Source organism: Girardinichthys multiradiatus, chromosome 18 (genome assembly GCF_021462225.1).
Source record: "Girardinichthys multiradiatus isolate DD_20200921_A chromosome 18, DD_fGirMul_XY1, whole genome shotgun sequence".
In the NCBI taxonomy this organism is placed as follows: Eukaryota; Metazoa; Chordata; class Actinopteri; order Cyprinodontiformes; family Goodeidae; genus Girardinichthys; species Girardinichthys multiradiatus.
This window is the reverse complement of record NC_061810.1, coordinates 11,634,484-11,655,763: the sequence shown is the minus strand read 5'-3', so window position 1 is coordinate 11,655,763 and position 21,280 is coordinate 11,634,484. Positions and strand designations below refer to the sequence as shown.

The 21,280-nt window shown below is 40.7% G+C and overlaps 2 protein-coding genes across 6 annotated transcripts; both read left to right on the top strand.

The window, feature by feature from the left end:
- The first annotated feature begins 27 nt into the window (after positions 1 to 27).
- LOC124884549 (T-box transcription factor TBX1-A) lies at positions 28 to 4,021 on the top strand. 4 transcript variants are annotated; one of them, XM_047392512.1, is made up of 8 exons: positions 28 to 731; positions 1,731 to 1,905; positions 2,009 to 2,110; positions 2,488 to 2,659; positions 2,841 to 2,966; positions 3,107 to 3,174; positions 3,480 to 3,586; positions 3,810 to 4,021. In XM_047392512.1, exons 1-8 carry the CDS (start codon positions 620 to 622, stop codon positions 3,968 to 3,970), a joined length of 1,023 nt encoding a protein of 340 aa, XP_047248468.1. In that variant the 5' UTR covers positions 28 to 619; the 3' UTR covers positions 3,971 to 4,021. The 4 variants fall into 4 exon arrangements, with proteins under 4 accessions (XP_047248468.1, XP_047248467.1, XP_047248471.1 ...); XM_047392511.1 differs by having other exon boundaries at positions 2,811 to 2,966; XM_047392515.1 differs by lacking the exon at positions 28 to 731 and adding an exon at positions 738 to 1,098 and having other exon boundaries at positions 2,811 to 2,966.
- Positions 4,022 to 7,857: 3,836 nt separating this feature from the next.
- Positions 7,858 to 20,853, top strand: bace1 (beta-secretase 1). Of its 2 annotated transcripts, none has more exons than XM_047392509.1 (9): positions 7,858 to 8,703; positions 12,381 to 12,469; positions 13,547 to 13,763; positions 15,474 to 15,611; positions 15,694 to 15,828; positions 15,916 to 16,017; positions 16,132 to 16,281; positions 18,250 to 18,421; positions 19,506 to 20,853. In XM_047392509.1, exons 1-9 carry the CDS (start codon positions 8,362 to 8,364, stop codon positions 19,742 to 19,744), a joined length of 1,584 nt encoding a protein of 527 aa, XP_047248465.1. In that variant the 5' UTR covers positions 7,858 to 8,361; the 3' UTR covers positions 19,745 to 20,853. The 2 variants fall into 2 exon arrangements, with proteins under 2 accessions (XP_047248465.1, XP_047248466.1); XM_047392510.1 differs by lacking the exon at positions 7,858 to 8,703 and adding an exon at positions 9,167 to 9,284.
- Positions 20,854 to 21,280: the final 427 nt, after the last annotated feature.

Here is a 21,280-nt window from a genome sequence, read left to right as displayed (position 1 = left end):
AGCCCCTTAAGGTAATTAGGACAAGGACAGGATTTTGAGAGGTCAACACTGATCACAAAGGTGCCCTGAAAAGAACAATATTAAAACAATCAGTTGTACTTAAGACTGTCATTCAGCTGCGTATGAGATATTCCAGCCTGTTGTATTGAAAGCAATGATTAATGAGTTGATCAGAGAGGGAACAGGCCTATTGACAAACCAGAATCATGCTGAGATTTATTAGGGAAACGTCTTTACTGCTTTGGTTCCCTCAGGCTGGAACAGTCAACACCGTCCCATCACAGTGCCACATAAGGTCTAAACACACAAATTCACAATGTGGAAGCTAAAGCATCTTAATACAATAATCAAAATCCTATTATTCATGTCAAATGTACTATTCATCAGCTTTTCTTTTATGCCGATTGAAATTCACAAAGAAAAAAGCCTGTTCTAAACATGGTGTCAACTTGTGTGGGAAATATGGTGGAATTTTACCTTTTAACTTTAAGCCTACATGTTTAATTGAGTCTTCAATTAGCAGGGTGTTGAAAATCTGGCCCTATGAATAATAAAAACAGATTGTCTCTGTCCTCATCTGTCCACACCCAGAAACAGTGAACTGTTCAGGGGGTTATTAATGTGCAAAATGTTAATCCAAATAAGGCTTCGGGCTACAAGTCACAATAAGACCTTTGCTTCCTCCGAAAGAATCGCGCTCACGTGCTCATTGTTCTTGTGGCCCAATGCAAGTAAGTGTGTCCTGCTTTGATTAGTTGGTGTCAGTGCTGCTAGACGTATTGTAATGGATGGGGCCAGCTTGGAAGTCCCCAGTGAGATTTCTGCAGTGTATAAAACCGGGCTGTTCCCCCCTCCACAAACAGCCACTCAGAAGACCTGGATGTACATATCCTCAGAAACTAGTGGGAGAAAGATATATGCTGGTTTATGTTATCTTCATGTTACAGACCAAACTAGTGAATTTAGCTCACTGCTGGGCAACAGCTGCAGTTTACAGTCAGATTTGAAAAACTACAAGCAGCACAGAGAAACATTAGAAGAAGAAACAAAGCAACAACATTTAAATCATCAGTCTTGTAGGCACTGAAAGGATGAACGGTAAGGGTTTTCTGAGTACTTTATTAATGCTATGGCATGTGCTGCTCATTTGTACCCTTCGCTATTTTGCGTCTTTGTAGTTATTGTCATACCTAACTTTCTTGGAACTGTCTGGCACGGAATGCTTTTAACCCACAATACCTCAAATTGTAAACACAAGGGGGACGATTCATACCTGCTTTGACAAACTACAAATGAAAGTAATTTTCTATAAGCTACACATAGGGTACTGTTTGTAAATGTGGTCATTAATGTCTACCGGCAGACGGAAGCGTGGAGATGTTTGGGTTTGACTAGGGGGCCATAACCTCTCATAGTTCATAAGAATTAGCTGGCTTAAGCAGGGGTCAGAAACATGGAAATACATGTACTACAAAACTTTCAGGCAGTAATATACAATTCAATTATACGTCAGATTTGAGCATTTATGACAATTTATCTAGAAAATGTATAAAAATACTTAACTATCAAAATGATAAACTGGGTCAAGACACTCTGGATCACCACAGACTTGTAAGTATGAGATGGGGGAAAGGTGCAAATTGGCAAAGGGGGGAAATGACCCTGACCTGCTTTGAGCTTGAGGAAAAATGTAAAGATGTATGTGGAAGTTTATCTTCTTCTCCCTTTAGGTCTTGTGCTGTCTCAGGCCTGCGAACTTTCTTTGCCTGGCTGCACAGACGGAGAGACACTATCCGACACCAAGGCCCCCCAAGTCTATGGGGTCAGAGTTCAGCTTGAGATGCAGGCACTGTGGCGACAGTTTGACCAGCTGGGCACAGAAATGATTGTTACAAAATCTGGAAGGTGACACATGTTTATTCACTTGCTCTTTTTGCTGTAGTTTTTTGCTCTTTCTAATGTGTTTCTTACTCTGTGATGTTGCTTTTTTCTATTCATTAAACTGTAGGAGGATGTTTCCAACATTTCAGGTGAGAATATCTGGGATGGATCCTTCAGCTGAGTATGTTCTGCTCATGGACTTCATCCCTGTCGATCACAAGAGATACAGGTTAGGTATCTATTTAGGAAATTGAATTAATTCATGAACATACAGACGGTCGCACCTCGACTGTGGGATGAGCTTCCTTTGTTTTTACACTGTCATGAAAGTCTTGACTAATTTAAAAAGTAGCTGAAGACATTTTTATTCATATAAACAATATTTAACATTTTCTGGATTTGTTTTTAATTATTTATACTCATTAACTTGCCATTTGTCTTTCCAATAATGTTTTTTTATTTAATCGTGTTTTAATGTTTACCCTCTCCTTATCTTTAAAAGGTGATATATAAATAAACTTTACCTAGATTTTACTACAGAAAAACTGAATTGAGCTTAAATATGTCTTATTAAAAAAAGAAAATAATAATAATTGTGTCCTTCAGATATGCATTCCACAGCTCCTCATGGTTGGTAGCAGGGCAAGCAGATGTCGCTGCCCCGAGCAGGATCCATTTCCACCCAGATTCACCTGCCCCTGGAGCCCAGTGGATGAAGCAGACAGTGTCCTTCGACACTCTCAAACTCACCAACAATCTGCTAGATGACAATGGACACGTCAGTGGAATTTCTTATTGTGACTTATTCATTCTTAGGAGTATAAAAAAAGACCTGTTCCTTTTTTTTAGCAGCATGTTTTTGTAAAATGTCCCATAAATGTTTAATTTAATCTAGCGCTTCTTGTTTTCTCCTGCTTTCTTCTTGCAAGATGATTCTGAACTCCATGCAACGCTACCAGCCACGCTTCCATGTCGTGTATGTGGACCCAGCGCCAAACAGTCATTTCAATGCCTACAAGAACTTTTGCTCTTTCTCCTTCCCTGAGACACGGTTCATGGCCGTCACCGCCTATCAGAACCACAGGGTAAGAACCAGAGATTCAGTAGCCTGTATGCTGACAGGTTTTTAGGCCCTACATGTCACTGTGCAAGCAGTTTGCCAAAATAAGCTAATGATTTAAGAGAAATATGTGTGTTAAATATTTAATCTCCTTTATGCTTTTAGATTACTCAGTTGAAAATTGCAAGCAATCCATTTGCTAAAGGCTTCAGGACCACAGAACCGCAGGTGTGGTAAGTGTCAGTCCATTCGAAATCCACCTTTTGTCCTTGACCAGCAGCAGAATCCTGACAGTCTTCTTTTTCCACCGTTATCAGCTGCTAAGTGATAAGGCTCCAGGCTTGATCACAACGTATCTTTAACCTTTGTACAGTCTTTCACTCATATAGTCTCCCATGTCAGGGAGTGGATAGATAAAGGTGCAGTTTTAAGAAAAACACATTTATGTTCACAAATGTGTGTAAAGGTATGCGTGCTTCTATCTAAAACATGACTATGTAATTGCATGCAACAAGTGTGTACTTACATTTGTGTGCAGGGAGGGTACTGCAAGCTCCCTTGCAGGATCCTGTCCACCAGATGGCAGCACAGAGGCCCTCTCCCCCGAACCTAGAGAGCAGGGAACTCGTCCAAAGTCTTCAACCAGTGAGTTTTTAGAACATATTACATTTCAACTCAGAGCAGACTTCATTATTTAAAGTCAAAGGATTCATCCAGCAGTGTTCTGACTTTTAGTTGTGATTTATTAATCCTATTAAAGCCATGTTAAAATGTCAGTTTGCTCAATATTTGGATTTAAAAAACAAAATATTGAACAACTAAAAGGGATAAACAGGACAAGTCTGAGCAGTTTCCTCTTAATTTACAGGACAAAGAAGTTCATCTTCTGTGCTGCAGCAGGAGCTGCCACACCATAAGGAGACCTCTGTGGAACCCACCATGGAGAGCAAAGATGAGAATGGCTTAATGACTCCCGCACATTTCCTCCATATCCCTGTGTACTGGGACTTTGCTGGATCATCTCATTAGAAGGTCTACCTGTCACAGAGCAAGCGAATAAAGCCAAGTGTTCCAGATAGACCCTTGATATCCTGCTTCTTTCCTCCTTCTATAACTGGATATGGTGTGATTATGGTATAGTTACTGGTCTCCATAACAGACCCTTTAAATTATTCAAGAGTCCTTTACAAACAAGATGGGGATGAATAATGCTTCAGGGGTTGCATTATGACTTCCACCATCAATAACACCACTAAGAGCTCTCCAGAGCCACAGAACTGAGGTTTATGTCATTATCACGATGATACAACAGACACAAAACTTGTATACAGTGGCTCTCAAAAGTCTGCACACCCTCTGTTAAAGTGCAACTTTTTCTGTTTTGTTTTGCAGTGTTGCAATCAGCCACTTGGCAGCTTCCAAGACCAGTTTCAGTCTTATCTTTTCATCCTTCATCCATTACAAGAAAGACATATTCTGTTTGTTGGAAATATTTCAGTACAAAAGGAGCCCCACCCATCAATCCTATTGCCAGACCTATTACCTAGCTTGTGTCCGTGTCTTATATCCAATTTACTTTAAAGAACAGAAAGGCAAAAGGTAATATTCTGCTCAGACAGCACTTAAAAACATAATTTAGCTGGTGTTTATTCCATATTTTTGCTAAGGCAAAATCAAAATAACGCATAAATGTTATGGAATACTTTATTAAAATTGTAAAAATAAACACAAGTTCACCGGCAGTAACAATAATCGCTGACGATTTGATGTTTTAGATTTTAGGTTTAATTTTTTTCGTGATGCACTGATACCTCACAGCTTATCGTCACTGTGAGGAGATGGGCACCAGTTCCCATGTGACCCTGTAAGCATAAGCGGGTATAGATGATGGATGGATGGATGGATGGATAGATAGACAGATAATTGTGAGAATCTCATACAGGTCGATGCCTAAATAATAAAAATGGTAATATATTGGTAATATATTAAAGCATTTTAGCACCAAAGTATGAATCTTTGATTTTGGCTTATTCATGTCATATTAAGAGTAAAGATAAAACAAATGTACCCCTCTAACACTATCTGTCAAGAGGGTAAAATAGAATACCGAAATCCTTGGAAGCTCAAAGAAGTCACGCTAAAACTTCATTACCCATGATACAGCGCTTCTCTGGATGTTTCCTGGAAACCAGGCAAGAGCTCGAACTGACTGATATCAAAATAAAAGACAATAAAACACATTCAGCAATTTTCTCTTAGTCACAGGGTTTGGGTATAGTGCTTTAAATGTTTAATTTGTTTACGTAAACATGGTGACATCATTGTCAACATGTCTTATGCAATTACCTGGTAATAATAGCTAAACACGTTTCATATTGCCTGCAATCTTTTATGGGTGCTACTAGAACTGCCTAAAATGGACAGACTTGTTATAGACACCTCAACAGGAGCTATCAAGTAGTAGAGCAGGGCAGAGTTTAAACGGGGCCCTAAATAAAATTTAATTGGGAGACCATCTTACTGTCATCCCTCACCACAGTTCAGCAGCTGATGTCTTCTTTGTCATCCATGTTTAAATGTTTGTGCAGAAAATATCCAACATTACTACCTCAGTCAGTCATTTTCTACCGCTTATTCCATAGTGGGTCGCGGGGGAGCTGGTGCCTATCTCCAGCAGTCTATGGGCAAGAGGCAGGGTACACCCTGGACAGGTCGCCAGTCCATCGCAGAGCAACACACAAACAAACATGCACACACTCATTCATACACCTAAGGTCAATTTAGAGAGACCAATTAACCCAACAGGCATGTCTTTGGACTGTGGGAGGAAGCCGGAGTACCCGGTGAGAACCCACGCATGCACGGGGAGAACATGCAAACTCCATGCAAAAGAAAACATTACTACCTGTACAACTTAATCTGTCACTTCTTGTGGCTGTTCTTGAATGAATGGCGTCCCCTGTTGAGACCTTTTTTTTGTTGCCTGTTACACAAGCAAACTAAAATCTAACTTAGAAGCATTAAGAACACCCCCCAAAATATTGATTTGATAACTGATCTAGTCTCACATGGAGATTTCCCTGATCACAGTCTCTGCTTTAAAGCATTTCTAATCATTGTAGAATGAGTCAGTACAGGTTTGCCCAGTCCTGCTTATCACACTTTTCTCAATCTAAGATGGTCCTAATGTACAACAGCACTGAAATGTGTGTTTTTATTTAATAGAAGAAACAGTTGAGATCTGAGCAGTCGACATATCTAAAATTTGGAATTGGAGATTGTCAGTTGCAGGCGAGACTCATTAAAAAACCATAAGATAGAACCAGATTATAAAATGTGGAACAGATACCAACTTTAACGGCAGTAACCACCTGCAGTGTACCTTCATAATGTAAGGAGCGACACTGGCTCAGGTTGCAGTGGTTCTTTCTATAACTGGTGGGTTGCCAGTTCGAATATCTGCTCTCCGTCTCAGTTCTTGTGTCCTTGGGCGAGACTTCACCCTCCTTTTCTGCCGATGGTGGTCAGAGGGCCTGGGGTCACCAGTTGTATGGCACAACCGAGTTTCTTCTTAACTTCTTCTTTACTGCACTAGACTGAGAACGGGTAAAAGTCGAGGAGTGGAGCAGTCTCCATGCACGGTGCTTGTTCACATGAATGCCTACTGTACACAGTGGTGTACGGGGTTCTCAATGACACACAATATAAGGGACTGGTGACTCACAGAGAGAGAATTGTCTAAGCCAAAGAAAAATCAGCGGCATCTGGAGGACCTTTTCTGATGACAAAAACGGTAAAGCATATGGGGTGTCGTTTGTAAAGTAACACAGTCAAACTTTGTCAGCAATATGTTGGGTTATTTAGCCTGTCATAAGAGACAAAAATGGGGGTTTATTTTTCCAAGTCATATTTTCATCATATCATTCATACATTTATAAATGTCACAGTTCCAGACTAAATATTTAATGTTTAGGTCTTAGATAAATTTTCAGTTTGCAAACTGAACATTTAGCACCAAACTAAATATTTAATTTGCAGCCAAACAAGTAGTTTGTAAACTACATATTTAGCTTAGACCTAAAAATTTAGTTTCGAGTAAAATATGTAGTTAGCAAGAAAAATTATTTATTTTACATATTAAATATTTAGGTCCAAACTAAATATTTAGTTAACAAGCTAAATACTTAGTCTAGAACTGTGACATTTACAAATGTATGAATGACATGGTGAAAATATGACTTTGAAAAATTAACCCCCATTTTTTTCTCTTATGGCAGGCTAAATAGCTAAAAAATATTGCTGTCAATTTTTGACTGTGTGACAAACGGCACCCCATGAGAGCAAGATGAAATTTTGGCCCGAGAATTATCTATTTTAAGTCTGGGTAAAAAAATAAAAAAATAAATAAAAGGAAAAAAAATCAAAGGTCATATATATGCCACTAGCAATTCTAATCAGTATTTCAAAAATAAATTCAAAGCCTGATATCCCATCAAAAGAATAAATAATGGAGGGAAATTTGAATTATTCTGATACACATACAATTTACTAAATCATTTTCCAGGTAATTTTTCTAAGATAAAATGAGGCTTCTTAAAATAAATAAATAAATAAATAAATAAATACATAAATAAATACATAAATAAATAAATAAATAAATAAATAAATAAATTAATAAATTAATTTTAAAAAGCGAGTCTTTTGAAGGGAACGGATCCACAAGATCCCAGCAAAGAGTCGTAAATAAATCCCGTCTCTGTATGAAAGTTGGTTCCGATTTATTACTGGTATTCTGTGAGAGACCAAAACACTGAGCTGAACCAGGCGGCTTACTTTGAAAAGTCCTCCGGGAAACAGTTTGGATTTGTAGTTTAGCTTGGCTTTATTGATGCCTGCCCCCTCGGAGATCTGAAGGATGCGGCGGAGTAGATGGAGGAGGAGGAGGAGGTGGTGAACGACTGGAAATACTGGACGGAAAACAAGGAGGATGCGGATTACTGCAGCCAGTCTGCCTTCTGGCGATGGTTTCGGTCATTTAGCACGAAGATGTCCGGGTAAAGAGACCCAGGCCTGCGGTTTGCTGATACACAGACCAAGAGCCTGTGATTTATGCGTCGCCTCAAACTGACACCGAGCAAGCCTGGGCGTTCATTGTGAGGACGATTTGATGTCACCATAGGTTAGTGTGTAGTCTATTAGAATGACTGATTTTATTGAACAACTAAAACCAGAGAAATCAAACCGAACCTAGTGCCTTGTCGCGTTGTGGGTCAACTGCCATAATGGTTTTAGTCGTCGTTTTAGCATCATCCCCAGCTGACCTGTTCTCCCGTGCTGCTTCGCTCTGGATGTCCAATTGAAAGCAGCGCCACAAAGTCAACGCCAAACATCACAGAAATTCAACCGAGTCGCGTTTAAACATGAACGGGGCAACGCTGCCGCCTCGCCGCCTCACGACACTGTTCATATGGACGACTCTGAGTCTGCTCTGCTGCGGGCAACCCGCACCTGACTCCTCGGGCCTGACTCGAGCCATCCGCGTGCCACTGCGGCAAGGCGCTCGCGCCGAGCAGTCACCGCCGCTGCCGCCTGCGGCCGCTGCCGCGACACGGCGACGCGGCACCGCGAGCCAGTCTCCTGCGCGCAGGCGGAGAGGAGCGGCAGAGGGCGGCGTCAGCTTTGTGGACATGATCGACAACCTGCGTGGGAAATCCGGTCAGGGATATTACGTGGAGATGGCCTTGGGCTCACCTCCGCAGAAGGTAAGAAAAGTCCGCTGTCTGTAGGACAACCCTTTGTGTTTTGTAGAATTTGTTGTGATATAATTCCAGGAATGTTTCTTTATTGAATTGTATTGAATAAAATAGTATTCAATATGTCATGATGCTGATTATAATTAATGACATGTTAATATTAAATATTGTATTAATGTTAATATAGTCTGACTACATGAAAAGGTTAAATAAATGGAGGCACTGTATTCACCCTAGTGGCTTGTAGCAATTTTGTGATCATAAAGGGAAATTACAGCAATCTTACATCACTCCTAAAACAGGCATTAAAGTCAATATTTCTACATTTATGTCTGGACTTTGAAGTTACACTTAAAAAGTCCTTCAAATGTACCTTCTGATTGTCCATGTCTGTGGGTTGGCCCTGCCATGACAGAAGGCCTGTGTGTGAAAGCGACTGAAAAGAGACAGACAGATAATGGAACCATTAATTCTGCGGAGCAAGGACTGCCAGCTGGGTGCAGCTGTGGTGCGCAGGCTGGCACACAGAGGGTGACGGCAGAGGAGAGGAGAATCAGACAGAGATGAGTCGCTGTGGGGAGGAGACGGAGGTGAGGGCAAACTGAATGGATGAATGAAAGCAGAGGAAGGAAGAGAATAAAACGAGCGAGGACCAAGGATGGAAGTGAAGAAAGCAAGGAGTGGTGAAATGGAAAACTGAAGTGGATGATCGTTGTAGTAAGACTGATGTGGGAGTCAGACTGGGAATTCACTGGAAAGGCTAACTGTAGAGAGAGGAGACAGGGTGAGTGAGACAGAAGGCTTTAGAGTGCTCAGTGTAAGTGGCACTAAATCTGAGAGACACTGAAGCTTTCAGAAAAGGTAGATGGTAGACTGTAGGCTAGAGATGCACCGATCACAATTTTCTGGCCGATTTCTGATCCCAATCTTTGTAAAGCTTTAACTTCCCATTAATTATTTATTTTAGCAATAGGGGGATCGTCATATTCCATGCGTGTGAAAGAAGAGCTGCAGTAAAACAAGGTTTTACTATTTGAAAACAATGACAACAAGATTATGGAGTTGACATTTAAAACCTTTCTTTACCCTCTTACATTAGTAATTATTGTGGTAAGCTTTACTAAAACAGCTGTCTTAATGTGTGTCGTCATGTGACTTTAGGTTCTTACACTAACTTGAAAGGATGCCTTTTGAGTGTGAAAGTTTAAAAGAATAAAACAGAGCACTTTGCCTTGAAACATTCAACCTTCCTATTATCTGCTGAAAGTCTCGCTCTCTCGGGTTAAATGAGCTGCAGAATTGTCTCTAGATGTCCTAGAAAATACAGTTTTCTTTGAAATAACATTTACATCTCTGTACTGCCTTTGACTTTAGTTTGAAACACATGATGATACTGAAAATCGCTAGCATTGATACTTGTTCTCCCAGTAACAGCTTCGCACGATGAACAGTGTTGTTGGCATTCCTTGGATCAGTACCGTGTAGTTCGTTCACTGACTACAAAACGGTCAGATTTTGGAGTTTCAGACCAGTCGACCACCAGTCAGGGCCAGTCAAACTGGGAGTTGACTGTTTCCGCCAGCAGCTGTTTTCTTGGTGCACCTCTACTGTGAGGTTCAGATAACCACCAGTCATATGGACTTACAAAAGCTTCGCTCAAGCCCCATTTGTTTTCCTACTTAGGTGCTTCTAATCAAGCTAATTTCAGGACCATGCCATCTAGGGTATGTGTTGTAGTGTTTGATAGACCAAATGCAATTACTGCGCCGTCCATGGAAGCCCGAATCCCACCAGGTTCATGACCTCTGACCCTAAACAATCAATATGAATGCCGTTAATGAAAAAAAAGACTTTATGTGGTGCCTGTCAAAGTCTGTACATCCTTTTTAATTTCGTTGACCTCTTTGCTTTATGGCCTAAAATAAAAACCTTTGGAACAAATTTTTAATGTCAGTTTTCGAACCAAAAACTCTGCAAATGCTTTTGTCATAGACCTTAAATAGTTCTCCCTAATATTTTGAAATGAAAGATATTGATTTGGCATTGTGCTGTGGCGACTTGTCTATGTTGTACCCAATGACCGCTGGAGATAGGTACCAGCCCCCCTCTTCATGATCCCACATGAAAAGTGGGTAAAGATGGATGATACGGGACTGCATAGCTGTATCATCATTCTTTTCAGTGTAACAGAAAAAAAATGACAAAGGAGCATAAAAGTAATCTGTTAAAATGTAACTAATAACAACGGTGTAAACATTTGCATATATTTTATTTGCGGAAGATTTTCATGTATATTTCTGAGACGAAATTAGGAAAGTTTACAACTGCAGGCACCTAAATAAATGAATGCCCTCAAAATTGTAAAAAAGGTACTTCCTCAACGAAAACTGTGAAATTTAAACATAGTTTTAAGATCATTTTATTTAAATTAGTTGGGTTCTAACTACCGGCACTCTGATTCATACTGACCTGAGCTTTAGACATGTCCATTCAAAGATTCTGTAAACCCACCTCTGTGTGGGGGCGGTGTCGTCGGCTCCCTCTTAGCTGTAGATGGGCACCAGCCATCCATGTGGTCAACGGGCGAGAGGTACAATCTGGACGGGTTTCCAGTCCATCACAGAGCAACACAGAGACAAGCAGGATAGAACGTTTGGTTGATAAAGGTGGCCAATTGATCTAACATGAATTTATTTGGGCTGCTGAGAGAAGTTGATGGCAGGGGGTTGGACCCAGGAACATAGCCCTAACCCTACACAACACGGTAATAGTAAAGCCTTCCATAATATCCCTTTAAAAGCCACGAGCTCACATCGTACTTGCTGGAACAGACAGGATCTCTTCCAGAAAGGACAGGAGGTCATCTAAATGTGAGCGCTTGCATGAGTTGAAAGTTGCAGCTCTACCCTGGACAGTCAGCACATTTCTGTCCAGAAGAGGAAAGACACAGGGTTCAGCATTATGACGGCCTCTGGTAACTTGTGAGGATACCGTTTTTGTAGGCTGTACGTGCATTATTCTTGTGGATGTGTGCGTGTGTGTGTTTGTGTGTGTGTGTATTAGAAAGAGAAGAAGGTAGACAGCGTTGGGATTTATTCTGGGCTGTCAGGCCTGGGCCTTGAGACAGTAGCACTTCTCTGGATATTTTAAGAGCCAATCCATAATTGAGCAGCTTGCTTTAGCTCTGCAGCTGCCTGTCTGGGTGTTTCTGTGCCACTGTGCCGCTCCTCACTACAAACTTCCTAGTCTTTCATATGATCTGTCACTGACACGGCAACGGAATCTGATGGCCTGTGAAATATCCATGCATTAATAAAGCATCAAAGAGTAGCGTATTTCTGTCTCCACGAGCGTCTGTCTCTGCGCTCCATTCACACATTCGCTGACTGTTTTGACTGCGCAAAATATGATACTCACATAGAGATGCAAACGGAAGAGGAGGAAGTGGCAGGGAGGGGGAGTAGAATACGCAACTTGAGAGGTAGGGAGGGTTGGAGGGTAGACAGAGAGGGGACAGACAAGGACATCTGGGTCAGAAGGAAAGAATCGAATGGCATTAAAACAAAAGAAAAGATGATATGGTGAAAATAGTTGAGCATAAACATATTAGGATGTCTCTGCTGGTCTTTAGAGCAACTGGCCATTACACATTAATAGGTGTCTTTGGGTCTCTCTGTTTTCTTTAGTTAAATATCCTGGTGGACACAGGAAGCAGCAACTTTGCTGTCGGGGCAGCTGCACATCCTTTCCTGCGCAGATACTACCATCGTTCACTGTGAGTTGTCCCTCAGTCGTTACACACAAAGTGCCTTGGAGAAAGTATTCACACCCCTGCTTTTGTCACATTTTAACATGCTCCAGCAACAAGCTTCAATGTATTTTCTTGTTTCTTTTATGTGACAGCTAAGCACAAAGCAGTGCATGCATGTTAACTTAAAGGAAAAAGATACCTGGCTTTTAAAGTCTGGCTGGCATTTGTATCCACCCCCCTTTACTCTGTCAGCCCTAAATAAAAATAAGTGCTGACAGTTGCCATCAGTGTGTGATCTAAACTCAGTACAAATACAGCTGGTTTGTGAAGGTCTCAGCAGTTTGTTCAACAAACATCAGGGATAAAGTTGTGGAGAAATTCCACAACTTTATTAGGTTAGGTCGAAGTATGCCAAAGCAGTGTAGGGGACACAGCAAATATGTAGAAAAACATTATCTGGACAGATGAGACACAATTGAACTTTTCGGTGGGTGTAGAGAAAAGCGTAACTGCTTATTACCCTTAATCCGACATGGTGTTGGCAGCAGCATGCTGTGGAGATGTTTTCTTTAGGAGTGGCAGGGAAGTTGGTCATTGTTTATGTGAAAATGGATGAAGCGAAAAACTGGTAAATCCTCAAAGAAAACCTTTTAGAGGCTGGGAAAGGCTTGTGGCCGGGGTGGAGGTTTACCTCTCAGCAGGACAGCAACTCCAAAGGTTAAGCCAGAGCTACATTGGAAAGATTTAGATCAAAGCATATCATGTGAAAGTCCAGGCCTAAATCCAACTCAGAATGTGTTTCAAGACCTTTAAATCGATGTGCAGCTGTAACGGCATCAAAAGGTGGCTGAATACAAATGCACGCCATTTTTTTCAAAATTTTGAAACCCCCTTCCCTTTCTTCTTACAGTTATGCGCTACTTTGTGTTGCTTAATCTCATAAACTCCCTATGAAAGGCTTCAAAGGTGCTAGTTGTAATGGGACAAAATGTGGTAAAGTTCAAGACTTTTGAATATTTTGCCAAGGCTCTGAATGCCACACTCAGTGAACACCTATACTTGCAGAAATAACAAAATGTATTCTCTTGTGTTGGTGCACAGATCCAGTTCATACCGAGACCTGGGCAGGAGTGTGTACGTTCCATACACTCAGGGCCGCTGGGAGGGGGAGCTGGGCACGGATTTGGTCTCTGTGCCACACGGCCCCAATGCCACGCTGCGTGCCAACGTCGCCGCAATCACCCAGTCAGACCGCTTCTTCATCAACGGATCAAACTGGGAAGGAATCCTGGGGCTTGCCTATGCTGATATAGCTCGTGTAAGCTTTTATGACTTGTTCTTTCAGTGCCTGGGAACAATTTCAGTTTTGAGCTGCGAGAGATCAATTCGAATAAATGAAGTAAACCTGAAGTATTTTCTCGTCAGTTGCACTATTGTGGGTAATAAAATTTAATTAGCCCTTTAGAGATTACTTAACAAAGATTTATACCAACATTTAGTCTATGGAGTAGAGTTGTTTTTGTATTTTTAGCAGAATTGTGAAGTTAAAATAGCCATGTTGGCAACAGCTAAGTGCAACTGGAAGAGTTCCCCCCTTCACCAGCCCTGACTGTAGTTATTGCAAGTGGCTATTCCCACTCGCAATAACAGTGTTTATTGCCTTTGTTCCCTGCTGGTAATAACTACAGTTCTAATGAGTTATATTGATTAAAATGAGTTGCACCACTAGTACCAGTGTTGTGTATGAATGTGTTCAGGCATTGACCTTTGGGATACCTCTGAACAGGACGATGCGTTTTTTTTATATGACCAACTTGAGTCATGCACAGCTTATCCTGCCATTATTTAACTATGCTCTGTTTGGAGGTGAACTAAAGATATAACAGGGATTTTTTTTTTGTGGGAGTAATTTATGAAACAGTGCTGCAACATTATAACCCAAAGGTAAGAACTTGGTGACTGCTGTGCGTGTGTGTGCTCAAGCATTCCTTAGACCCCCTGATGTTAATAATGTCAGGCTCTCCTATTACTTTCTTTAAACTTGACTGTAATTGCTTCTTCTTTTCTTTAAGCAAAACATTATAAACAGGAAGCACATGCCTTGTCAAGCAAAAGTTAACTAATAGGAGTTACCAGGTGGGTTTGCAGGTGCAGCAGAGGAGCGAACCTACACTTAATGCATTATTCTGCTCCTAACCTTTCTCTAAGACCCTCCTATATGTAAGTATAGCTGAAATGTCAACACAGATACTGTCTTTGATTTAGTCGGATTACTATTTTGTCAGCTGATGTGTTCTTCTCTAATAAAAACGATTTTATCGAAGAGGAACACCAACCTCGTAGCACTTTAAAAGTGTCCAGAGTTACAAATGTAGTTGTTTTAAATCTGATCCATTTAGCTCTCTAATGACTGAAGCAGGAAAATATGTAAATGAGAGAAGCTTTATTGGGAATTTGGTCATAATGATTTATAGTTATTGTGAGCAAAGCAGGCGGAGAAAATTTAAGCAGGCTGCAATTTAAAAAAGGTCAGCTTGTGATTTTAGTTTAACCATAGTACAGTCCCAATTTTATGTGTTTCTATTCCCAAATTTTAAACTATGTGTCATTATCAACTAGTCTTGATAAATCTAACTTTAATAACTACAACAGTGGTGTGTTAGGCAGACCTGCTCCAAGGTTGTTTCTGTTTTCCAACTAGATCGATCCAATCCACCTGCAGATTACCAAACCTCCCCTGCTGTAGCCAGAAAACCACTTTATTCTGCACAGATACATTTTTACATTTTGGGATTATAATCTGAGATGTTAGTAGAGGAGAAATTTATGTATTTCAACAGTCTTGATACCAATGTGAAACATGGCGTTTGAAGTATCATAGTATGGGCTTGTTTAGCTGCATTCAGTTGAAGGTTATATTATTGATGAAGCAGTAAATGTAAGATTAAACAATTCATTTTAAAAACAGTCGATGCTTTGGTCATTCACAGCTTTTCCAAATAATGACGCTTGTCTTTCTGTCTTCCAGCCGGACGAGACACTGGAGCCTTTCTTTGACTCTTTGGTTCGTCAGACATCTGTCCCCAACCTCTTCTCTCTCCAGCTGTGCGGTGCAGGCTTTACCCAGAACCAATCCCTGGGCAGCTCCACAGTTGGTGGCAGCATGGTGACTCACACACAGGCACAAACCATGTAGTGTTCTGTTTCTATGAAGCACTGGATTAATTCAGTTTTTCCTTTGCTTTTAGATTGTTGGTGGAGTGGACTCATCACTGTATGTTGGAGAGCTGTGGTACACTCCCATCCGCAGGGAGTGGTACTATGAGGTCATTATTGTTAGGATTGAGGTGAACGGGCAGGACCTTAACATGGACTGTAAAGAGGTACGTTTTTTATCCAGGGATAAAGAATTTGAAATTGTGATTATTAATCTATAAAGCTAGGTAACATGCATCATGTGTGCACTGCAGTACAACTATGATAAGAGCATCGTGGACAGTGGAACCACCAATCTTCGACTTCCGAGGAAAGTCTTCCAGGCTGCAGTGAAGGCTATTGAAGCAGCCTCCTCGGTCAGTCTTTTGTAAACTAGACCTACGGTTACCATCTTTATTTGACCCAAAATAACTCAAATCCCTCATTTTTACTGAACAACTAATCATTTTCTCTCTGATCCTATTTTGCAGACCGAGCAGTTTCCTTCTGGGTTCTGGCTCGGGGAGCAGCTGGTATGCTGGCAGGCTGGCACTACACCCTGGCACATCTTTCCAGTGATCTCCCTCTACCTGATGAGTGAAAACCGCAACCAGTCCTTCAGAATCTCCATCCTGCCCCAGGTAACAGTGCTCTCGGGCTTCTGGATGTAGATTATTTTCATGCAGAACATAAACGTAATCCTTCTTTAAGTTAAAGCTCCTCGCTTGAGAAGAAAAGGAGCAACTCTTTTGGGCTTTCAGAAGCAGTTAAAAGTTATTAAAACTCTTCTAGGTAGCTCATGGAGGCCTCAGTAGTCGCAGCTGTGGGTAGCTTGTAAATATTCTTGCTACCATGTGATGTAACACTATGAAAGTTTGAATCTTCTTCACGTTTCTGTTCTAACTTTTGTTGCAGGTGAAAACCACACTGCATCTGAGTCACTAATACCAAACATACAAATAAGCACGTCAAGTGGTGTGACTGAGTGGGAGTTTAAAACCGGACCTATTGCCCTCTAGTGGACAGTTATGCTATTGCATCTTTATTTTTTATTTTTCTTTGCCACCTGTTTATCACAGTTTTGAATCTGAAATGCAAAGGCAGCTTGTTTGGCTAGAAATAAAATATGAAGAACTATTTTGACTGTGCCAATGTTCATTAAGTGTTCTTTCCCGTGGAACATATGGAACATTTAGCTCTGGACAACAAGAAAAAAATTAATTGTCTAGCGTTGCAGGAAACATCAAAGCCTGTAAACAAAAAGGCCTCAATTATTCAGCACCCAAAAAGGTAAAGTTTGAAGGTTTTCCCACAGCGCTCAGAGTTTTCTTGGCAGTGTGTGCCCTTAGCATTGCTTACATACACAGACAGACACACCAGTATCTGATTAATTTATCTGTATGTAAAAGAAGCATAATAAAAAAAGAATAAGAAACACAACTCTGCAAAATGTCAATGCATACACTGTGAAGAAGTATCTGCTACCTTACAGATTTCTTCTCTTTTTCTTTTTTGTCACACTTAAATGTTTTAGAATGTCTAACTAATTTTACTATCAGACTAAGATACACTGAGTCAATATAAAAATCAGTTTTCAAATAATGATTTCATTGATTAGGGGACAAAAGCCTATCCATAAAGCAGCTTCTCCGGGTTCCATCAATTAAGGGACGTTATCCAGGTCCTGAAGCTGCAAAGCAGCCTCAGACTATCAGCCTATCACCACCATGGTTCACTGTTTGTGTGATGTTCTTTTTCTGAAATGTTATGTCAGTTTTACACCAGGTGTGACAGGATGCACACCTTCCCAAAAGTTGGAGTCCACAGAATATTTTTCACCAGTTTCTTTATTCTTGAATGTTGAACACTGAGCTGAGCTGAGGAAAGGTAGGCCTGCAGCGCGTTAGATGTTTTTCTTCTGTGACCTCCAGGATGAATTGTAGGCTCGCCCCACCTGTTCCATGTTTAATCCATTTGTGGATTCTCACTGTGGTTCGCTGGAGTCCAGAATCTTTTGAAATGACTTTGTACCCCTTTCCAAGCTAATAGATGTAATTTCTTAAATATCTTTATATTTGGACATAATGTGTTGCTTTTTCAGATCTTTTAACTCACTTCATGTTGTCAGACAAGTTCTATCTGGGAATGGTTTTTATTGCATAGGCCTGTTTGTAAAGTTTGTCTAATGAGACTCAGTTTTCGAAAAATGTGGCTAATCACAGTTAAATCATAATTAAACAAGGGGGTGATTGCTTTTTTTGTTAGGGTTATGTTGATCTGGAAAGCTTTTTACCCTTAATAAATGAAATCATTATTTAAAACCATATTTCTGAATTTACTCAGGTTATCGTTGTCTCATACTACATTTTGTTTGACGATATGAAACATTTAAGTGTGACAGAAAAAGCAAAAACAAAAGAAATCTGGGCACATACTTTTTCACAGCCTCGTAAGGGTATTGCTAAATCCATGAATGATTTTGATGCAACTGACAACGTCTACATAAAAAGGCTTTCTTTTTTGGGAAGTCGCAATATGTATCTTCATCCGAAGCCATGTTTCATTTTCTTCTGCCCTCTTATCCGTTTGTGTTGTTTTCGTCTATGCAGCAATACCTGCGGCCGGTGGAGGATGTCGCCTCTGCTCAGGAGGACTGCTATAAGTTTGCTGTATCTCAGTCCAGCACCGGGACGGTGATGGGGGCTGTCATCATGGAGGGCTTCTATGTCGTATTTGACCGAGAGAAGAAACGCATTGGATTTGCCGTTAGCACCTGTCATGGTGAGGAGGAGCGGACAGAGAGAGGATGAAGGAAAGGGCCTTAAAAAGTGTTCATGCCTCTCAATCTTTAATCATCTTGTCAGGTTCCAGCAGCAGACCGTAGTGTATTTTACTGGGATGTTATGTGATAGACCAACACAAAGTAGTCCATAAATATGAAGCAAAACTTTCTTTTTGGGTATATTTCTTCCAGCTTTGCATATTTAGGGACTGAAATGTTTGCCCATTCTGATTTATAAAACTGCTTAGTCTCAGTCAGATTGAATTGAGTTTGCCAGGAAGTCTGTGAACAATAATGTTGAAGTATTGAGACAGATTCTCCTCTGTACTCCTTTGCTAAAGAACTCAAGCTTGATCCGATTAGATGGATCATGAAACATCCATTTTAAAGTCTTCTCAGGTCCTCCATTTAATGTTGATCTAAATATTCCCACAAACTCTGACCAGCTTTTCTGACCCTGTTGAAGAAAAGCATCCCCACAGCATTATTCTGCCACCACTATGTTTCCCATGGGGATCATATTTCAGATCACATTTCAGAGTGATGTGCAGTGTTGGTTTCTCTCCACATACCTTTTGCATGCAGGCCAAAAAGTGCACTAACCAGAGCATCATCATCATCTTCCTCCCACACCTTTGCTCAAGTTGTGCGAACAGAACTTCTTATGGCTTTCTTATAACAATGGCTATCATCTAACCAATCTTCAGATCTGTAGGGTGCACATCTAATAGTAGTCCTGTCAGATCACCTGAGGTTTCTTATTTGGGATATCAGAGTAAAGCAGACATGCCAAATGTTTCAGATTTTGATTTGGAAAAAATGTCAATAACCATGTGTCTTTTTTCATGAACTTAACAATACTACTCTGCGTTTGTTTAATCACATAATATCTCAGTAAAACACACCGAAGTTTGTGGTTGTGAAGTGACAAAATATAAAAATGTTCAATGGGTATGAATACCTTTGCAAATCTTTGCAGTTAAGATTATAAAGCATAAAAGAGAAAATAAAGATGGCAACAATCTTTGAGATAGAAGAACTGTGTTATCTTAATCCTTCATGTTTATGTTCTTCCCTTCTTAGTGCACGACGAGTTTCGCACAGCCTCTGTGGAGGGCCCGTTCCACGGCGTCGACCTGGAAGACTGCGGCTACAACATCCCGCAGACAGACGAGTCCACCCTGATGACCATCGCTTACATCATGGCGGGAATCTGCGCCCTCTTCATGCTGCCTCTGTGTCTCATGGTGTGCCAGTGGCGCTTCGCTCGCTGCCTCCACCCACACGGGGACTTTGCAGATGACATATCGCTCCTAAAATGAAGGGACAGGCGTGGCCTGAGACGCGGGGCCGAAGGTGGCTCCTTTACGAAATGACGGTGCTGTTCACAGAAAGCTTTGAAAAGATTCTTCAGGAATTCAATAGAAATTACGGACACAGACACACAGAGAAACTTGCTGCCAACGGGTTGTTTGTAAGGATAACAAGAGCCATTTTGAACTTTAATAGGACAACAGAAGGTGCTGCTGTCAGTGTCCAAATTGTCTGTTTAAGCTTCTGTATCTATGCAGATCAGCATGATTTAAAGAATAAACCACATTGATGAAGATTGGGTAATTTGGTGAAAGAACAAGCTGAAACTTTACAAAGAAAACCTTGATTTTGTGTTGAAGACGGGGATTCCTGGTGCAGCCGGCTGTGGTTTGCGTTGGCATGACCTGAACATGTGAACATTTTGGTGTCGTGTGCTTCTGTAGCTCTTTTATTTGTGGTTTTTGAATGGATGACGTTAATTGTTGGAGCCTGCGTATATGTTTGCACAGCTGTCCTGCACATGAAGAGCATATGGCAAGGTTTAAAGAAATACAGAAGTCCCAAAAAATGACAGAATAATGCAAATGAAAATGAAGAATTCTGGAAAAAGCTAATGATGTATGCATAAAGAGGCTATTTAACAAAATATAAGGTAAAGCATTTATTGTATTTAATCTGTTTTTTGCAGAATATGATCAGACAGATCGCACTCAATTTCAGATGTCATTTCTTTTCTTCTACTGAATAAATGTATCTACTGTATATAACATTTGTGCATTCCAGATTGTCTATTTGCACAGACACAGATCACAGAGGACTGCTGCACCTATTTGATGATTTGCACATGTGACACATTACAGGCTAACACAGAATGAAGAGGGCTTCTACCACAGATACACAAACAGCCTAATATGTTTTTAACTGGGACCATATCTGCTTTGAAAAGTAAACCAGCCCAAAAGTATGTTATTTACTGGAAAATGTGACGTACATCCATAAGGAACAGTTTGTGTTGTCTCCATAAAAGCTGTACATAGATGAACTCGGATCTGGATATTTATCTGTCAGGTGCTGGCAGCTTTGTCGATCCAATAAAGTACTTATTGTAACTGTAAAATGTCTCCCTTATTTATCTCCTGCTCACAAGATCTCTGCTGTCTGCCTGTCTGAGGGGTGATCTGTTTAAGACATTCTTGAGGGGGAGCTGTTGTAGCCATAATCTTCCCTTCTGTCTTGACTAATCTGAAAATCTGAGGCCTTGTTTTCACTGTTAAATTACCAACCCACCAGATGCTGCCATACCTTAATACAGAGTCAGTGGTTCAGGAAAAATAAAATCTACATAACCTCTTTACAAACACCAAACACTCTGAGCCCACGGAGAAAGAACAGCTGGATCCTGATATAAACACTTTCCACTTGTGTTTGCCAGCTGAGGTTATTAGCAATGTTAACTGACTTAAATTATAACTGTCTGGGTGCCAAGATAGCAACGTTGTATTAGATTGTGAAGAATATGATGAATTCCAGGTTGTGTATTAGCC